The 18865-nt window shown below is 47.4% G+C and overlaps 1 protein-coding gene and 1 long non-coding RNA gene across 5 annotated transcripts; both read right to left on the bottom strand.

The window, feature by feature from the left end:
* Positions 1-478: 478 nt before the first annotated feature.
* LOC100831598 (cytochrome P450 90A4) lies at positions 479-3678 on the bottom strand. The gene is made up of 7 exons (XM_010240444.3): positions 2825-3678; positions 2454-2732; positions 1732-1818; positions 1511-1589; positions 1313-1419; positions 1047-1183; positions 479-893 (listed from the first exon to the last, which is right to left on the bottom strand). Exons 1-7 carry the CDS (start codon positions 3539-3541, stop codon positions 803-805), a joined length of 1497 nt encoding a protein of 498 aa, XP_010238746.1. The 5' UTR covers positions 3542-3678; the 3' UTR covers positions 479-802.
* Positions 3679-6278: 2600 nt separating this feature from the next.
* LOC104584795 lies at positions 6279-12248 on the bottom strand. 4 transcript variants are annotated; one of them, XR_002960516.1, is made up of 4 exons: positions 11455-12248; positions 10208-10367; positions 7609-7743; positions 7056-7469 (listed from the first exon to the last, which is right to left on the bottom strand). It is a non-coding gene; the product is annotated as an uncharacterized LOC104584795 (long non-coding RNA). The 4 variants fall into 4 exon arrangements; XR_732755.3 differs by lacking the exons at positions 7056-7469; positions 7609-7743 and adding an exon at positions 6279-6921; XR_002960515.1 differs by lacking the exon at positions 7609-7743.
* Between the last annotated feature and the right edge of the window lie 6617 nt (positions 12249-18865).

Genomic DNA, 18865 nt, shown 5'->3' with positions numbered 1-18865 from the left:
AAATCGAGTTAAGACTCCATCTATCGCCCGAGCCGGCCCACCATCCTATCGTTTCCTTTCAAGCACACTTTTTTCTTCTTCTTTTAATATATGAGTAAATTCTATTGTTAATACGTACAAGCCGTTTATGGCAAGGCATTAAAACTTGATAGAGGTTTAGCCGTTTTATGGCAAAAACATAAAGAAAATTAATAGAGGTTTAGATGTTTATGGCAAGCATAAACTGTTAATTAAGGGTCAGAATTCACTGGTAGTACTAGTTACTCCCCCCCCCTCCCTTCCAGGGGTAAGAAAAAAATATCTCCATCAACCAAGGATCATCGCTCCTAGTACTATGTTGCTGGGTCCAACACCAACAACGGCCCGAGTTTTGTCAAAGGATAAATAAATCACACTAAGAGCAGTAGATTCTAAAGCAAGCACCAAGCAGAGTTGATGACAGTGATACGTTTGACAAGGACTGATAGCTTGGACACTATTTTAACCAGGAGATGCCATTTATCCTCTCTTTTCTAACAACGCATCTTGTCGTTAACATTGCAGTACATCTCATCATTCAGGACAGCCAAATGCACGACAAAACAGAACGTCAATTGTAACATCAGTACACAATAACAGTTTAGGCCACATATTTTACAAGCAGCACAACTTTGCTCTTGTGTACCAGATTTCATTTCAGAGCATAGAAACTAACAGAGCACAAGTAGACTAGGCTATTGCTGATTTTTGTTCTCTTCCTTCATCTATGTTTAACTTTTTTGCTTTCAAGATAAGAGCACCAAGGTGGAGGTAACCGAGTGGATTACGATCGCTGCCTGAGGTTGATAGGATATCCTTTCAGGGTTCGTGTGGTGGGAAAGAAGACAAGCCTATCTTCCTCAGCCGCTTCCCAGCTGCAAATTGATTGGCCAAGATGCACAATGGATCAGAGTGGCATCTAGTTTGGTTTGGAACACACAGATTGGAATCTCATTTGCAGAATATCTTGACCCTTGCAGATAGAAAAAAAAGTGCAAAACTTTAATGAAAAGATAAAGATGGCTTACCTAAAGCGCATTACGAGATGATGGAGGAAAACAGAGATGACAACCCGGGCAAGCTCATAGCCTGGGCACAACCGAGGTCCACCTCCGAAGGGAGTAAATAAGTTGGCCCCTACCTCATTCTGAAGTTTGTGGTTGCTCTGCACCAGCAGCAAAATTAGTACACAGTACCATATAACAGTTTGCTTCTGTGTGCATTTACTTTTACTTTCTAAGCCAAGGCATAACAGAATAAGTGGAGCAGGAGCAATGTAAAGACTAACGAGTACCTGCCATCTCCAAGGGTCAAATGTCCGGGCATTCTCATAGTGATCGTTATTGAGGTGCACAGCTCGGAATGAAGCGAAAATTTTACAGCCCTTCGGAATAGTGTAGCCTAATAATGAATGAAAGCAAATGGTACACATTAGGGAGTGTTCCTGATAAGAAGAGGTTTTCAAAATTTGAATGCAGAATTATTTGAGTACCTTTAAAATGAATATCAGTGTTTGCTCGCCTGAACACCCCACTAATAATGTTAGCCACACGGAGTGTCTCGTTAATCACCTGCAGAAATGTTGATTTCTTATTACGACATGAAAAATCCCACTGTGATCCAATAATGCTATCTCAAGAAATACCGTGGCATCATGCTTTTGGCATGTTATAGAAACCAACTTTAAGAATATGGAGGCATTGAAATCATTACACATTGGGTGAATGTCATTGACTTGTAATCGCTCCACTCTAGAGGTTGGTTTTCGCCTTTCATGTTGGTCATATTTTCGTGCTCTTCCTGTAAAGTCAGCAAGAAATCTAGATCAATTTCAATCGTATCGAAGGAGGATATCACCAGAAGCAAAGAGATAAAATATCTGGGGATTAATTTAGAAGAGGTTCAGATATTCAGCCCCACAAAGGTTCCTGCTAAAGATTCTCACCTTTACTGTTACTGTTAAGTAAAAGAAAGAAAAAGAAGAAAAAAGGCTACTTCTATCCATACACCATGTACAAACATGTTCTTGGAAGAAGTCAGTAGGATTTGTGTTCATATCAGATCCTTTCTTAGATTACAGGCAGATAAAGAATCAGTCAGCATCACCTCTGTCCGAAACCAGGATGCTAACTGTAAGCAACAAATATAAACAACAATATTGTCTGAATTAACAAACTGTATTATCTGAATTAACAAAGCTGTACTTGATCTCGACCCAAACCAACAATTCGGCAGCGGCAGATTTTCTTTTGGACGAGGATTGAGCCTGTGCTGATGTATAAAATGTTTACCTAACCAGACCCCCCAATTAGAATAAGACACTACGAAATCGGTTGACGAATCCCCCAGTGTCCGACCTTATTTGACAGTACCCACTACCACACGTGCACAAGAATTGACAATTTACCAAACAATTCTCATGAATCATTCCATACCTTGAGCTGAGCCAGCGCCGCCGGCGTCTCGGTGAGGAACTTGACGGCGACGGTCATGAGGACGGACGTGGTCTCGTACCCGGCAACCAGCAGGGACAGGCAGAAGTCCACCATCTCCTCCTCCGAGAAGCTCCCACCCTCCGCTTGAAGAAGCTCCTCCACCATGTCCTTCTTCTCCCTCTTGGACTCCGCCTCCTCCGTCGCCCCACTCTCTTCCCCTCTCTCCTCCATCCTCTTCCTTATCACTTCACGCAGCGCTCCGGCAACCTTCTTCCTCGACTGGAGCAAACAAAACAATACACATCTATGGGAAATCCGTCGCAAGGGAAATGCAGTGTGCGTAGTATGTATGAAGGCAAAAGGACGAGCACCTTGAGGGCCTGGCCATAGGTGGTGAAGGGGAGGAGCGAGGCGAAAGGGAAGGGGATGGAGAAGAAGCCGTCGATGAGCTTGACGTACTCGCGGCGGAGGCTCTCGGTCCAGGGCCCGGGGTCGATGCTGACGAGCTGCTTGACGGTGAGATTGAAGGTGATCTTCTTGGCCTCGTCGAGGAGGCGGACGGTGGCGGCGGGCTCCCAGTGGCGCATGGTGTCCAGCACGAGGCGGTCGATGTGCGCGAGGAGCGGCGGCGAGGCGGGGCGGCCGAGGCGGGTGAGGGTGAGCGAGTGGAGGCGCTTGTGGGCGGCGCCGCGGGTGAGGAGCAAGGAGCGGGCGCCGAGTAGCGTGGTGATGGAGGAAGGGTAGCTGCAGTCGACGGCGCGGCCCTCGGCGGCGAGGAGGAGGCGGTTGAAGGCCGGGTCGGCGGAGAAGACGGTGCGCTCGCCGAAGACGTGGGTAGTGAAGACGCCCCCGTGCCGCGCCACCCGCTCGTCGATGAACGGCTCCGGGTCGGGCGTCTTGTACGCTGAGATCAGCCGCAGCGTCTCGCCGATCAGGGGAAGCCCCGTGCTCCCCGGCGGCAGCCGCGGCCTCTGCTTCCAGCCCCCGGCCGCGCGCCTCGCGAGGAGCCATCTGAGTGCCACCACCACCACGACGGCAACAGCTGCGGCGGCGGCGGAGAGGAGCTGCAGCGCGCCGGCGTTCTCCATGGCCGTGTGCTCTCTGGCTTGGTTGCCTTCCCAGGTTGGGGCGAGGACTAGGAGGAGGAAGAACGGGTGGGACTGAGATTGCAGACGCTGCGACAGCTAGAGCAGAGGAGGAAGGGGGCTCCCTTTTTCTAGCTGTTGTTTAAATAAATAAATAGCTGGAGATGAGAGCTTGATTACAAAACAAATAAATAAAGAGTTTGAGAAAAGGTGTTGTGGATAGAAAAAAGAGAAACTGTGTGCTTTGGTCCAAAAGGGGAATGTGTGCAGCAGTCTGCCCATGTTGTTGGTGGGGGAAAAGGGTTGGAGAATGATTTTTGTGGGGAAGTAATAATAATGATATGGAAATTGCAGATCAACCCTCTTAGGACTTGGTTATTTTAATTTGTAAAAAAAAATATGTTTAGACACTTCATCCCCCAAGATTGATGCAAATAATGCTTATGCCGATCTAAATAAGGGTTTTAATAACATGGCCACGATTTTTCGATGTAATTTGACACATGGACACTACCATGACGCTAATATGATACTCTCACAAGTAGTTTACACGTTAGTGGCACCAAGAGAAATAAGAATGTGAATGTCATCCATGGCCACACTGGTATTTGCGTGGCAAAATCACCTCCCATGGTTGGGGTTAGGGCCTTAGGCCTCGTTTACAAGAAAGAAAGAAAAGGTATTTCACAATAAAGTTTTACTATCTCCGTTCCTAAAATTTTGTCGTTATTTTAGTACAAATTTAAACTAAAACAACGACAAGAATTTAGTAACGGAGAGAGTAGTATTTATTTAAAGTAAACTCAAATATCAAAACTCGCAAACAAAACTTAAATTCAATGGGATTTTAGGAGATTAGTGGCACCTATTTTGATAGTAAGGAAACAAAATGTATGCCCGAGAAAAATAGGTCTACATATATAAAGTGTCTCCAAAGGGGGTCGAGACGTGCTTCGAACGTGCGCCGTCGGAACTATCTACCCTAACTTCCTATGTGTCAGCCCCGCGCTACCCCACTCGTTTCGGAAGACGGCGGGACCATCTTCGTTGAAAGGTGCAAGATTTCACCGAAAGAAGCGTTGATTGCTCGTTTATGATGGGTGATTCTTAGAAAAACCTCCGCGGGCCCATTTTTCGCAATCCAGGTTCCCTGGGGTTAGTCTTGTCATTCTGCGGCCGTGGGAAACAACCTAACTCGATTCCATGCCTGAAAGGCAAAGTTGTCCGTGCTTTGCTTTCACCTTGAAATCTGGTTCGTCGGTTCCAGAATCGCGGCAATCAAGGCACCCGAACGGATGCGGTAGACGACGTGCTTCGCACGTGCGCCGTCAGAACTGTCCACCCTAACTTCCTATGTGTCAGCCCCGCGCTACCCCACTCGTTTCGAAAGACGGCGGGACCATCTTCGTCGAAAGTGCAAGATTTCATCGAAAGAAGCGCTGATTGCTCGCTTATGATGGGTGATTCTTAGAAAAACCTCCGTGGGCCCACTTTTCGCAATCCAGGTTCCCTGGGGTTAGTCTTGTCATTCTGCGGCCGTGGGAAAAAACCTAGCTCAATTCCATGCCTGGAAGGCAAAGTTGTCAGTGCTTTGCTTTCACCTTGAAATCTGTTCGTCGGTTTTTTTCCTAGAATCGCGGCAATCAAGGCACGCAAACGGATGGGGTAGACGACGTGCTTCGGACGTGTGCCGTCGGAACTATCCACCCTAACTTCCTATGTGTCAGCCTCGCGCTACCCCACTCGTTTCGGAAGACGGCGGGACCATCTTCGTCGAAGGTGCAAGATTTCATCGAAAGAATGGTTGATTGCTCACTTATGATGAGTTGGATACTGATGTATTATGATATTTTTATGAGATATTTAAGTTATTCCACATTATAAATACTCACACACATATAAACCATAACTACGCTCTCGCAAGACAAATAGAAATACCAACACATATATAAACCTTTATTTTTTTTTAAAAAAGAATGATGAATAAATATTGGTACTTAATCAATGTACATTGAATGAATATGTAAAATACTCTGTAATAGTTATTTGATAATATTAGTAGTTGAAGTCAACTTGAAAAGATGATAAAAAAACCCCACTCAAACTTTTGTAAAATGCACATGGGTTACATGGGTTACTAAGCTAAATTAGACACTCAAATTCTATTATTTTTACTAAGAAACACCACATCTACATACTCAAACATTATAAAATCTTTTAGTAAAATATACATTAGTTGGATACTGACGTATTATGAATTTTTTTATGAGATATTTAATTGATTACTGTTGTTTTTAGATGAGTACGCTTCCGCCTGAAACAGGCCCCTTAGTGGCCTTTTAGAAGAGTACGGTACAGCCTGCGACATGCCCCTTTGTGGATTTTTACCGGCCAAGTGGCCGTGTAAATGCACACCCAAATGGCGTTTGAAAGCCAGCTTTCCTTTCTTAGTTTCTTTAAACTTATTTTTTCTACTCGCTGCACCGGAACTTCTCCCAATGAAGCTTGAGCTGTCCTGGAGCAAAGTGGAGCTTGTGTTCTGGACCTCAACATTGCTAGTGTTCTCTTGAATCAGACCAAGGTTTTTATTCAAGATCTGTTGGACAGATCTACCATCATACTCATATACTGTCTTCAACAACTCATCCTGTGACTCTGAGTTTGATGGGTTGAAGTATTGCTCCCTCCAATCGGTATTATCACTCAATCGGTATTATCATTCGGTGCTCTCTCAAACACATCGATATAATCACTATATTCCTCGGGTGAAATCCACACACTCTCATAGTAGCCTTGTACAACTTCTCGATGATATATTCAGTTGCTACAAATGGCATGAGAGCCACATGACAAGGAAGATATTGTAGTATTGAGCTCTTATCAATGGTTGCAGCATCTAAGGCACGCATATCATTTTACAGGCAGTCGAAATGTGGAGGGAAATGGCCATCAAGTTGATACTTCGCAGCCAAGATTTGATGCATCTTTTTGAGACCTAAGACTCGATTTTCAGGACTACATAAGAGCTTTTGGACACCTGCTCAAATATAGCATGACATACTTATACGACTAAATACAATGACATAAATGTCTTCCTCCTCAAACTGTCTTCCCAGGTTTCGCCAGCACTATGCCTCTCAAGCATGTGCCTCTGCCCATTGATATATATTTGTCTGCCAACAAACACAGGTATCACTAGATCATGTTCGAGTCCAAACGGCGAAGTATCTCTCTGAACCAATTCTGCAGCAGCATACTGAGCGAAGGATTTCAATGTTACGGGCAAATTTTCAAATTCCAAGATAACACCTTGCAATTCATCCTTATCAAGCAGACGCAGTGTCCTGAGAAAATTTATAGTTGTTCCTAACAACCATCCATGGCTGGTACAGGAAACAAATACACAAGTTAAATACAACCATCATTAATAGTCAATTATGGGTCAACATAGTGCTGGATATGCATTTGCAAAGACTAAATTAGGACTACAATCCTAATAGATAACAACAGCAAATCATCAATGCATTTAAAAAAATGGCAATCTCATCAGGTTTCCATCACACTGAAATCTGCAAAATTTGCAGACTATCTATTCTATTTTGACCGAAAACTGTAAGGGAGTTGCTACAGTGCATTTGTATTAATAGATAAAAGAACTGTACAAGTATTTACAAGAGAACTACAAAAGTGCTACAGGGAATATACAAGAAGAAAAACTAAAGAAGACTCCTCATCCAAGATTTGAGAGCATCTGCCACAACTGGCTTGACTCTATGCATAAGCAGAGTCAAATCTTCCTTGAAGCCATATTCCCATCTTCTAAAGCTAGGCACCACACCATCGAAGATAAAATCATTCCTCTGTTTCCAAATATTCCAGCAGCAAATAATCACCACTTCAATAAAGAAAGGATGGTGAAAATCTCTTCTAGCTGAGGAAACAATATCATGGAGATCACCTCCATCAGGCCAGACAATCAGCAGCAAATACTATCTATTCTATTATGAATATTATTATTACTACCAGGTGAGAAACACCAAAACATTGCAAAAACTAGCTCCGTTTGGTACCTCAGTTTTTTCTCAGTATTTTAAGGATGAACACGGATTTTCGACACCCCATCAGACTGCTCCACCTATCTGGGCCGTCGGCTCAATCGCTTCCAGCCATCCGATCGGAAGCCACTGCTAGAGCGCGATGTGACCCTACGGTAGCAGACGCCGTCCCCGTTAAAAAAAGCGGCAGAACGCTGTTCATCTACAGTGCTGCGCAGCAATCAACCATATATGAAAAATATTGGAATCATATGCCCTGGATCCAGCTTGAAGGACATTGGCGGGGGGAGGGGATCTGGATCCAGCTTGAAGGAGACCACCATTGTCACCCCTGGACAGATCGAGCTACCAAAGAGGGGAAGACAGTTTCATCTCTCAATATCTATAACATTTCTACAGATCAGGTTTCTAAAACAAGGTCAAGGGCCTCGAAAAGGATATTGCTGTGGCGGGGCCGCACTGTGCTTTATTTGGAACAAGGCCGATCCGAACCCAGGTTCGTTCTAATAAATCGCTGGTCTTTGGGGAAGTTCTGCTCGTATCCAGAGTCAGTACATAAACTTATTTATGCTCTCACCGTCGCAGCTAGATACTACTCGGGTAAATCATTTCATTTGATCCGCTTCGAATTTGTTAGGACACAAATTGAACAGATGGATCTGCCAACTGGACGAGCTTCGCGGCAGGCCAAAGAAGGAAGCATCTCCGTGGGATCCCCTGCGGAAATATCCGCTGTCTGTACAAAAGCAACAAGCCACCTTCCCAGAGTGCTATCAGAGGAAACCAGACGATCGTTGGAAGAGAAGGTGTGAAAATGGGTCTGATTATATAAATATAGATTGGATCGGGTGGTGTCATCATATAACTTAATCCATTCAATTTAACTACATCTTGTTATCAGGAAACGAGCAGCCAATGGGCCTGACTGCAGAATATGGCCTGACTGCAATGGCCTTGTTCCGTCAGGCTAAAACGAAGGATGGACTATGCAAAAATAAGCATATGCAAAACAAAAAGGATTGTTTTCCTATACAAAACTCTGAAGACCAGGTCATTGCAATCAGATATTTCAATCAGCAATAGGAAACAAGTGCGTTGCAGCATTTGCAGTGTGGTTGGCCATAACCATGCCACTTGCAAGCGTCGAGGTATTGGAGAGATGTAGTAAGCCTTAACTGAACTTTCCCATGGCAGTTGGCTTTGAAGAATAGGGATTTTAGATTTCCCTCCTATGACTTAATTAGCTCATTATGTTTGGCGCACAAAGCCTTGTCAATTCTGAACTTGTATCGAATAAATGCTTGGCTACCTGATAATATGTTGTCAGTAGTGCCTGACATATCTTGTAATGTTATTTTTATTTAATCCATGTTATTATTAGAATGAAATAATGGTATCGGCAAAATAATGTTGTGCCTGATCCAAAGATATTTAAAATGTATGATTTGAATGGCTGGTGGACCTTTTGTACTAACAGGACCTATCCGACAACTCTTTCTGAAAGAATTCGGCATGGTGCCAGATCGAAGTCCCGTAATAAAAAGAAGACAGTTGGAAGATTGGTGTTGTGGATACTGTAAAGGTGGTGATGGCATCGCGGCAAGTTTGTGGTGTAAATTGTCTGGTTTGAGATGTATGCCTTGAAGATGATTGTACTTTTTTTAAACCTCGTGGAGATTGCAGATTATTGGAGCCTCAGGTGTTGTATGTTGTGCTGGATTATAGATCTTGTTTCAAGACAATTTTTTGGCCTGACATGTGACGGTAGAGGCTTAGTTTTCTGTGAAAACCATTTTAAATTTTTTTTGTCATATGCAAGCATGTGCAACATTTTCTCACTGCTTATTCTGAATAGATTTGTCATCTAAACCTGTAACATCAAAGCATTCCTTCTGTTGACATTTCACATATGACCCATGCATTTCTCGATGTGTTTGAATTTTTACTGATGTTCCTCGTGCCCCTATGAGAAAGCATACTTAAATTATTAGTAAGACTTGCAGGCGCTGGGTGAGGCAAGGGTGGCGTGGGTCAGATCAAACGTCCGAAAAACAAGAAAATCGAGAACAAGACTACAAATCCTCTAACTGACTTCTAATCATGCACCTGGCTCGGTCCATAGCAATCGCAGATGCGAGCTCCAACGAATCTAGTAATCGTCGACAGAATCTAAGATGCAATGTTCACTTCCTTTTGCTTCAAGATTTCTATCCCAGAAACAAAGGATTGCTATAGGGTGGGCGGCCGAATTAGCCCTAGCACTCAGACCCTGCTCCTTTGAAGGTGGCCCGTGAGATGAAACGCCTGCGGGGGAGCACGGCAGCACGTCCTTCGGCGAACACGTGAAGAAAGATTGAAATTGGGTGGCCTAGCCCAAAAAATCTGGTTGGAGCCAACCTACCCTTCCCCACTCACCACCCAAATACACCCTAAAATACTACACTGACAAACATAGCCTAAGATTTTGCATTATATTTCTACATTCTAAAACACACAGAAACTGTAGCAAAGTTCAGTTTAAAGACAAAATATCATCTTAGCATGTCATTCGCAAATATCACCAGCTTTCAGTAGAATGCAGAAGTAAATTAGAAAAGGTCGAAATGTTATTCACCTAGTGTCATCTTCTTTTTTCTCCACAACATTCAGTGCCAAGTCAATGTATCCCTGACCGAGAATATGCTTGGAAGTCCACTTTAAAAGTATGATCCTCGGTTGGGACCATTAATAATGCTCTGCATCCATAGTAACTCATGCTGCCTTTCATCTCATAGCTGCATAAAAAAAAAACAGGTTGTTTCATTAATGAAATCAGCAGAGTTCAAACAGGTGTTAACTAGGAGTTCAACATGGGAAAAGTAAAAAAAGCTAACAACGCTGGGCAGCATAAGACTGCTAGACTCCAGCAAAAAGCATATTACAGGCCAAACGACATAGACTACAGGTTTGTCTTGATGAACTACAAGCATCTAGCCCGCATTGTCGTCGCCCACCATCCAGAATGCGCCCGAAGAACTTCGGATGCTTTATGTGAGAGTTTGGAAGCCCCAATCTTAAACCACATTCTATTTCCCGGGAAAGGGAGATAGGAAGTAGTTCTACTGGACCAAAAAGCTCCTTATAAAACTTTGTGGCATATAATAAAACCTCTTTATCTCCTTGAATAATCCCCTCCTCCTGATGTAACTGGAATATTTTTGTTTTCCTTTTCCTACCACTAGCTTTTGCCATAAAGTATGAGGTGTTATTGTCACCTTGTAGCAAATCCACCTCCTTAGCTCTTTGCATCCATTTAATTTCATCCTCTCGTATGATATGATTGTACTCCTTTTGCAGTGTATTTCTGGACTGATAATCTTGGAGAGATAGACCAGTGTCTTCACTCCTCCTATCTATTTCTTCTATTTTATCACAAATGATCTTCTTATTTTTCCTAAAAAACCCTTCATAATTAAAATTCCACCCCTTTAAAACCTGCCTAGCTTTTCTCAACTTCTGTTGTACAATATCAGCATAAGTATTCCCCACATACTGTCCTTGCCAAGCTTTAGAAACTACATCAAACAAATATGCTCTGGTAAACCAGCTCAGCTCAAACCTGAAAGGTCTATTTACCTTAGGAACTATTTGACCATCATTTAAAACTAAGGGGGCATGATCATGATCAGATACACTTCTGACCAAAGTTTTAACAGTAACCAATGGGAATTACCTCTCCCATTCAACGCTTACTAGGATCCTATCCAATTACTGCAGGAGAGGATCTCTCTGATTATTCGACCACGGAAACCTAGCACCAGCTATTTCTAACTCTTTTAGCCCCCAGTGGATATGTAGACTGCAATCAAGATGTATACTTACTTTTGAAGCAGGTGGGCGAACTCCTTCTTCAACCGGTTGTTCTCAGCAGCCAGCCCTGCACTGCCTTTCCTGGCGAGCTCTTCCATGAGATCTTCAGGGCCTTCAGACGAGCCACCCGGTCATCAAGCACGAGTTCTTCTCTGGCCTTCTGCTGATCAAGCTGTCGAGGATCAGCAGCCGAACCACTCAAAGCACCAAGGAAAGGGTATTCCTGACTACTATTGAGATTCGGACGAGGCTGAGTTGGAGAAGCAGTAGGAGTTTGCCTTGAAGGACTAGAAACCGCAGACTGAACTCCATGCTGACGACTATGGAAGTCCCTGAGAGACACTGTCTTTCCTTTTCCTTTCCTCCTCCCCCTACCGCTTGTTGCAGAGGAGACAGATGTATCTGAGCTAGAGTCGTCCGACTTGGAGTCGCCCCGCTGTACGTCTTCACCGGAGCCCGTCATGCCTCCCGAACTAGACATGGTGATGTGGGTTGTGGGTTGGTGGCGGCGGGGATGGTGGCCGCGGGGAGCAGAGGGGTGGCGCTGGGGCTGCGGAAAGAGAGTGGCGGCGGGGATGGTGGCCGCGGGGAGCAGAGTGGTGGCGCTGGGGCTGCGGAAAGAGAGTGGCGGCGGGGATGGTGGCCGCGGGGAGCAGAGTGGTGGCGCTGGGGCTGCGGAAAGAGAGTGGCGGCGGGGATGGTGGCCGCGGGGAGCAGAGAGGTGGCGCTGGGGCTGCGGAAAGAGAGTCGCGGCGGGGGAGAGAGAGATGGGGCGAATGAACAGCGGTACGAAGATTAATAATTAGCACTAGTTGCTGAATGCGTTCCTGTGGACGGTGCCGTATTAATACAAGCTAGCGCGCGCGCACATTATAGATGGCTATCGGGCCGGTCCGGCCCGGTTCCGGCCTGGCACGATTTACTGGACAATACAACCTAGCGCGCACACACATATAGGTGGCTATCGGGCTCCGGTCCGGCCCGGATCTGCTTGTGGACGTCAAACCGCGGGTCTCCTTCCGGCGGTTGAATCGTCTGAAGATAGGTACCAGCCGCGAGGATGGCAGCTTGTGGGGTTTCGGCGATCATGTCACCACGATCGTTGACCGACAGGAAACTCGCGTCAAGGTTCCGAGTCGTTCGGCCGCCCGTTGGCGCCCTGTTGAGTCGGGTCCTGCGGTGAGTGCGCCTGCGAGCAGACGAGTCGCGAGATGACTCGCTGAGCGAGTCCTCTCGAATGTTCGTCGTGCTGCTTCCTCGCCAGATCGAGGTCCTGTCTTTCTTTGGCCAGATCCCCACGGGCCTTGAGGAGACAACCGTTGAAGAGTTGCAACTCTGCGGCGATAGGGTTGGTTATTGACGAAGGGTCACCTTCGACAATGCCCATGTTGATGAGCTTTAGATCAGGGAGAAGACACGTAGCATGCGTATCGGCGACTCCATGGGCTAAGAAGGACACAAGGGACACGATTTACCCAGGTTTAGGGCTCTCGGAAGGTAATACCCCTACGTCCTGTTTGTCTGATCTTGATATCGATGGAGAGATTACAATGGAGCCGCTGGGGCTATGATGCGTAGAGTAGATCTGGCAAAGGGGAGTCTCTCGACTCTAGGGTTCTAAGTAGAGATGGGTGTATGCGAGAGGCTTGTTCGTTGTTTCTCCATCCTAGCTCCCCCCTCCTAGTCCTTTATATATGCAGGAGTCTAGGTCTCAGGGAGAGTCCAAGCCCATTACAATGATGAGATATGCTATATTTAAAGCTTCCCTATCTTGAGTCGTCGAGATTGGCATGTTGACTCCAGGAATTGAAGTCGTTCTCCTCATGACCCCGTGGTGGGCCATGATGGGTATCCTTGAGTTGAGTATGTGATTAGTCATAACCACGTCAGTAGCCCCCAAGTGCCTAGTTGAGTCGTAGACTTGAGTAGGGAGTTCATAAAGACTTCATCCATCTTGAGTCGAGCCAGTTGCAGCCGATGGACTTGTAGACTCGGTATTGCGTCGAGTTGATGCTTGTACTTCAAATGATGAAGGATTGACTCATAAAGATTGCTTGAGTCGAGTCAGTATATGTGACGATAGGCAACTGAGAAGCCAATGAATAGTTGAGAAGCTATTGATTCGGAAGCGCATCGAATCCTTGATTGAAACTTGAGTCATAGGGATAATGCATAATATGCCTGGAATTCTTGTTAAGTCGAATCCAGCTAATTGCGCTAGGGCAAAGGCTATATTAGCTCCTTCAGGCTTGAGTCCCCGGGCTCGAACCTGGCAACTGGCGAGTTTCGACTCAGCCCACGGGGTCTTACGAAGTTGAATTCCAGTTTTGACGTTTCACGTACTCGACTCGTATGTGAGGAGTCATGATTTTTATGTTGTGAGCATAATTGGGGTACGCAGCTGGTGCGTTTCCTTGGCTCATCAGAGAACCCGTAAGTCGTCACGTTATGAACGTGAATGACGGAGAAGCCCCGTAGAGGGTATTTACTGGATAATAGGCCTAGCAATAGGACTCATCTTCACACGATGAGTGTGGTTTGTAGGAAATGATTCCCAAGTCGAAACTTTCTAGATAAACGCAATTGATGCATATCTAGGCTTGATAATAAGTCTTATCTTCACACAATGAGTGTGGCTAGGGAGTGTTCTCCGAGTCGAAGCTTTCTAGATTAACGCAATTGATGCGCATCCAGGCCTGATAACAGGTCTTATCTTCACATAATGAATGTGGATTACTAGAACAACGCAGCTGGTGCGGTTCTAGACCCAGTAGATGATCCATGGGTCTTATCTTCATGCAATGAGCACGAATAAACTAGAGTATCGCAGCTGGTACGACTCCAGGCCCATTGAAGGGACTTACCTTCATGCAATGAGCATGGATAAACTAGAGTTGCACAGCTGGTGCGGCTCCAGGCCCATTGAAGGGACTTACCTTCATGCAATGAGCATGGATAAACTAGAGTTGCGCAGCTGGTGCGGCTCCAGGCTCAAGGGTTAGACCCTAGAGGCTTATTAGTTGTACGCAATGAGCGTATATTGACTGAAGAGACGCAACTGGTGCGACTTCAAGCTCGAGGATTAGATCCTGGAGACTCAATTGTACGCAATGAGCGTATATTGACTGAAGAGACGCGGCTGGTGCGACTTCAGGCTCGAGGATTAGATCCTGGAGACTCAGTTGTACATAACGAGCGTATATTGACTGAAGAGACGTAGCTGGTGCGACTTCAGGCTCAAGGATTAGATCCTGGAGACTCAGTTGTACGCAATGAGCGTATCTTTGAGTGTTTAACCGAAGCGGGTATGACTCAAAGGTTTTTTCGACTGTGAATAATCGACTCGCATGTCATGGACATGGCATAGTGGGTGTTTTTATGCAGCAGATGCAACCCTCTTTTGGTTATATGTAACAAGTTTTTCGACTGCATGGAGTCGAAGATGATGACTCGAGAATCAATTGACTCAATCATGAGTCGAAGTGCTGTGTGAGCAGATAATAGAATCGACTGTCGAGTCGAAGAAGTAATGCTGGGTGAAAATCATCACGGGTGACGTACCTTGTAAGTATGGAGAGTCATCCCTGGTCAATTGAGATGACCCAGGGTGGAGTCTAGCCTGACAGCTAGGGGCGCTGTTAACGTGCGTCAGTGGAGAAATGACCGCTCAATGCGCGGTAAATGAGGAAGCACAGCCGAGAGTCGAATCCCGCTGGGGGTGATGACCAGTCGACCGGGCTCGAGGGTTTCCCCACTGCTGCTTCGGCTCCGGCTCCTTCGGCTAAGAAGACCAAGATGGGAGCACCGACTCCCTCCCGTCGCTTTGGTCTGCAGGGTGCCCGATCCAGGTATATAGTTACATGCAGTCTTTGGTTGTGACCTTCGGAATGACTCGGTATCGATCCCGGTAATTTCTCTTTTCAGCCCGACGACTCCAGTCGGGAGGTTGTCAGCTCAAGCCGACGAGTTTTCGGATGCTCGCGTCCCTGACGAGTCAGCCGAGGCTAACCCCAAGGCATCGGCTCAAGGGGCTTGCTCTTCAGTGAGCGGGGGGGGGGGGGGGGGGGTTCAACCGACGAGGTCGACTCAATCCCAAGCTCGAGTGGAGGAGATGGGTGTCGAGTCGACACCCAAAACATCGTCTTCGACTCCTCATGTAAGTTTTTTTTGCTTCTCCCGATGGGAGTGGTAGTCATTAGATGACCTGACGATACTTTTTGCAGCCGATCGTTAGTTCCGTTGCGGAATTTGTCGATCGCTATGAGCAAATGAAGATCGAACGCGACTGTCTCCGACGGGAGTTGGAAGAGTGCCGACGCGAGTTGGCATCTACACAGGGTGAGTTTGTCTTTGATGTGCCGAGCTGCTATTGCTCCATTACACTCATGACCTTCTTTGTGAACCGCGGGCGATCTTTCTCAGGCCAACTCCCTTAAGGATGCCGTTGAACTCCAGTGCAAAACCTGGGAGCAGAAGCATGCAGATCTTTACAAGGAGTTGGCGGATAGGAAGGCGGCGGAGGATTGCCTTGTTCGGGAGGCGACTGACGCCTTAGTCGCCCAGCGGCTGAAGCAGGAAGGGCGCTGGGTCGAACAGCTCAACGGGGCTACTCGAGCCGTCACCGGTAAGCATTTTGACTTGCCGAGTCATTGATACGTAGTCGAATCACGTAGAGTAACGCTCTCATTGTAACTGCAGTGCTTCTCGGCCTAGAGGCGGAGATCCAATTTGGCGGGAGCAAGAGTTCCCTTGCTGAAGCGATTGACTCAATCGTTGGAGTCAATGCCAAGGCAAAGGACAAGCTTCAGGAAGCGTCCAAGGTGCTTGCTGGCCTCATCAGGTGTTCCTGATGAGCCAGTGCCGGAGTCATTGGGAGGACTCCTTGAGTTCTTCAGTGCGTATCCGGACCCTTTGGACGAGTTCAGCCGAGCACAGACAAACGCCGGAGCAGAGTCAACCTTCGTGCTGGCGCTTGCCCACGGGATCAAGGAGGAGCTTCTGCGGCGGGTGGCAGCCGGGCCGCCTAAGTCAGACAACGGCGAAGAGGTGGACTTGTCGTCATTCTTCGCATTGGGTGAAGAACTCGCGACCATCCTGGCTACTCGACTGGGTAGCGTGGATGCCGGGAGGGCGGCGACCGGTCCCGACACGACTCCCACTGAAGACCAGGAGGTGGGAGACGCCTAGAAATAAGAGTCTTCTGTTTGTTTTGTAGTTCTTCTTGTGTAAGGATGTGCTCGAGTCGAGCTTCTGAATAAATTGGTGACTTGTCTCTGACGAACTTGATGATTGTGCTGATTTCGAGTTTCTTGAGCCTGAGTTCTTTCTAGAGTTGAATGTTGGCCTTCTTGTGTAGATGAAAGATTCATCGAGTCCTATACTCTTTCAAGTGCCAGACTCCTCTGCCCCTAAAACAGACGAGCCCGAACTGATGCGGAGTCGAGTGAAGGAAGCAGAGGACCGTGCCAAGGAGTCGAAGGCGTTGATGCGGGATGCCTGCCGGGGCTTCCAGGCAGTCAAGGCCCAGCTAAAAGCAGTGATTCAGCGCGAGGCGTCAACGTTTGAAGAGCTGTGGGCGCTGAGTTCCCAACTTGCATGTGAGTTGAATCTTGTTGTTCCTTGAGTATGCTGGCTGTCCACACTGTCCCTTCCTTATCTGTTTCCTTTGGTTATGCAAATATGCGACTAGACCCGAAAACTGAAAGACGGAGGGTGGATGATGCTCTCAAGTCCCTACAGACTGGAGACCGTGCGTCCATCTGGTTTGACCCGGCAAAGGGGCGTGACCTGGTGTTGCTTCGTGATCGAGTCGATCAGACCAGGCAATACTTCAAACTTTGCGGCCAGGCTTTGACCCGGATCTATTAGGCTTTCTGGCCTGATCGAGAGTTGCCAAGGGGTCTTGGAGCTTTGATGCTGGAATTCCGAAGTGGAGCCGTGTTCAAAAACCTTTTGCGCCGCCAGCTCGTGGAGGGAGCCAAGCTGGCCTTGGTCTTCGTCCGAGCCAAGGTTCCTGACCTCAACCTGAGTCGAGTCGTTGATCCTCCTGTTGAGCTGAATGGGGGCGTTGATGTACAGCCTTTTCTTGATGCAGTCGCCGTGCAGGCTGAGAAGATCATCATTTGGCGGGATGCAAGAGGGTTGTAGCTTGAAGCCTTCTGCAGAGTAGATCGGGTGCGCGACCAGCGCTCCCGATGGGAGTAGCTCCCGAGTCCGGTTGCGACTGTAAGGAGTCGTGACTGGACTCAAATTGTAATTGCTGAGGCCTGCACTTTTGTGATGAAATTCCTTATTTGCTTGCCATTGAGTCCGGCTTTGATGAATCTTGAATTGCGAGTCTTGAATGTAGCTTGATGACCGAGGGCTCCTGATGGGAGTAAATCGGGTGCGCGACCAGCGCTCCCAATGGGAGTAGCCCCCGGGTCTGTGCGTAACTGCTTGCAGTTGGGGAGAGACCCAAATTCTTCGGTGTTAGAACTTGCTTGATGAGTTGATTGGGCGCAGCCCCCGTGTGAAGGGTGCGGCCAAGACTGTTGGACGAGTCGATTGGACGCGGCCAAGACTGTTAGACGAGTCGATTGGACGCGGCCAAGACTGTTAGACGAGTCAATTGGGCGCAGCCCCCGAGTGAGGGGTGCGGCCAAGACTGTTGTCGTATCGACGGGACGCACCCCCCCAGTGTTGGGTGCGTCCAGGTCTGTTAGATGAGTCCATTGAACAGGACACCGACGGATCGGGTGCGTCCAAGACTGTTTAGGGGTCGACGGGACGCAGCCCCCGAGTGTCGGGTGCGTCCAAGTCTTAGCTAAGTCGATTGAACAGAGCACCGATGGATCGGGTGCGTTCAAGACTGTTTAGGAGTCGACGGGACGCAGCCACCAAGTGTCGGGTGCGTCCAAGTCTTAGCTGAGTGGATTGAACAGAGCACCGACTGATCGGGTGCGTTCAAGACTGTTTAGGAGTCGACGGGACGCAGCCCCCGAGTGTCGAGTGCGTCCAAGTCTTAGCTGAGTCGATTGAACAGAGCACCGACGGATCGGGTGCATTCAAGACTGTTTAGGAGTCGACGGGACGCAGCACCGGAGTGTCGGATGCGTCCAAGTCTACGAACCCATCTAAAGGATAAGCGTGGATACGCGCCGCTCCTCTTGGGTCGTAGATCTTCATGCTCCCTTTATCAGGTCGAGTGCCTGAGAGTTAAGTCGACAACCTGGTTTGCCAGGTGTAGGACTGAGTGGTCCTCGTGGAGGTGCTCGTGGAGCAAGGTGGAGTCGTCATGAGTATGTCCGACTCCGTTTGGTTGAGCGACGGTTGAGGGTGGCGGGTGAATGAGGATGGATGCTCATCGACTCGAGTTGTTGTGCCTCCTCCTATGCTCCTTCGGCTGTGGTAGCCACTTGTATCATGCAGATATGGCCCACCG

Source organism: Brachypodium distachyon, chromosome 4 (genome assembly GCF_000005505.3).
Source record: "Brachypodium distachyon strain Bd21 chromosome 4, Brachypodium_distachyon_v3.0, whole genome shotgun sequence".
In the NCBI taxonomy this organism is placed as follows: Eukaryota; Viridiplantae; Streptophyta; class Magnoliopsida; order Poales; family Poaceae; genus Brachypodium; species Brachypodium distachyon.
The sequence above is the reverse complement of the archived record's forward strand: the minus strand, read 5'-3'. Positions and strand labels throughout refer to the sequence as shown.

Bases quoted from the DNA above. Each gene is read 5' to 3' on its own strand.
- LOC100831598 (XM_010240444.3), bottom strand. From the start codon at position 3,541: ATGGAGAACGCCGGCGCGCTGCAGCTCCTCTCCGCCGCCGCCGCAGCT. The intron at 1,420-1,510 runs GTACTCAAATAA...ATTCATTATTAG, and splicing joins CACTGATATTCATTTTAAAG to GCTACACTATTCCGAAGGGC. The intron at 894-1,046 runs GTAAGCCATCTT...ATCAATTTGCAG, and splicing joins CATCTCGTAATGCGCTTTAG to CTGGGAAGCGGCTGAGGAAG.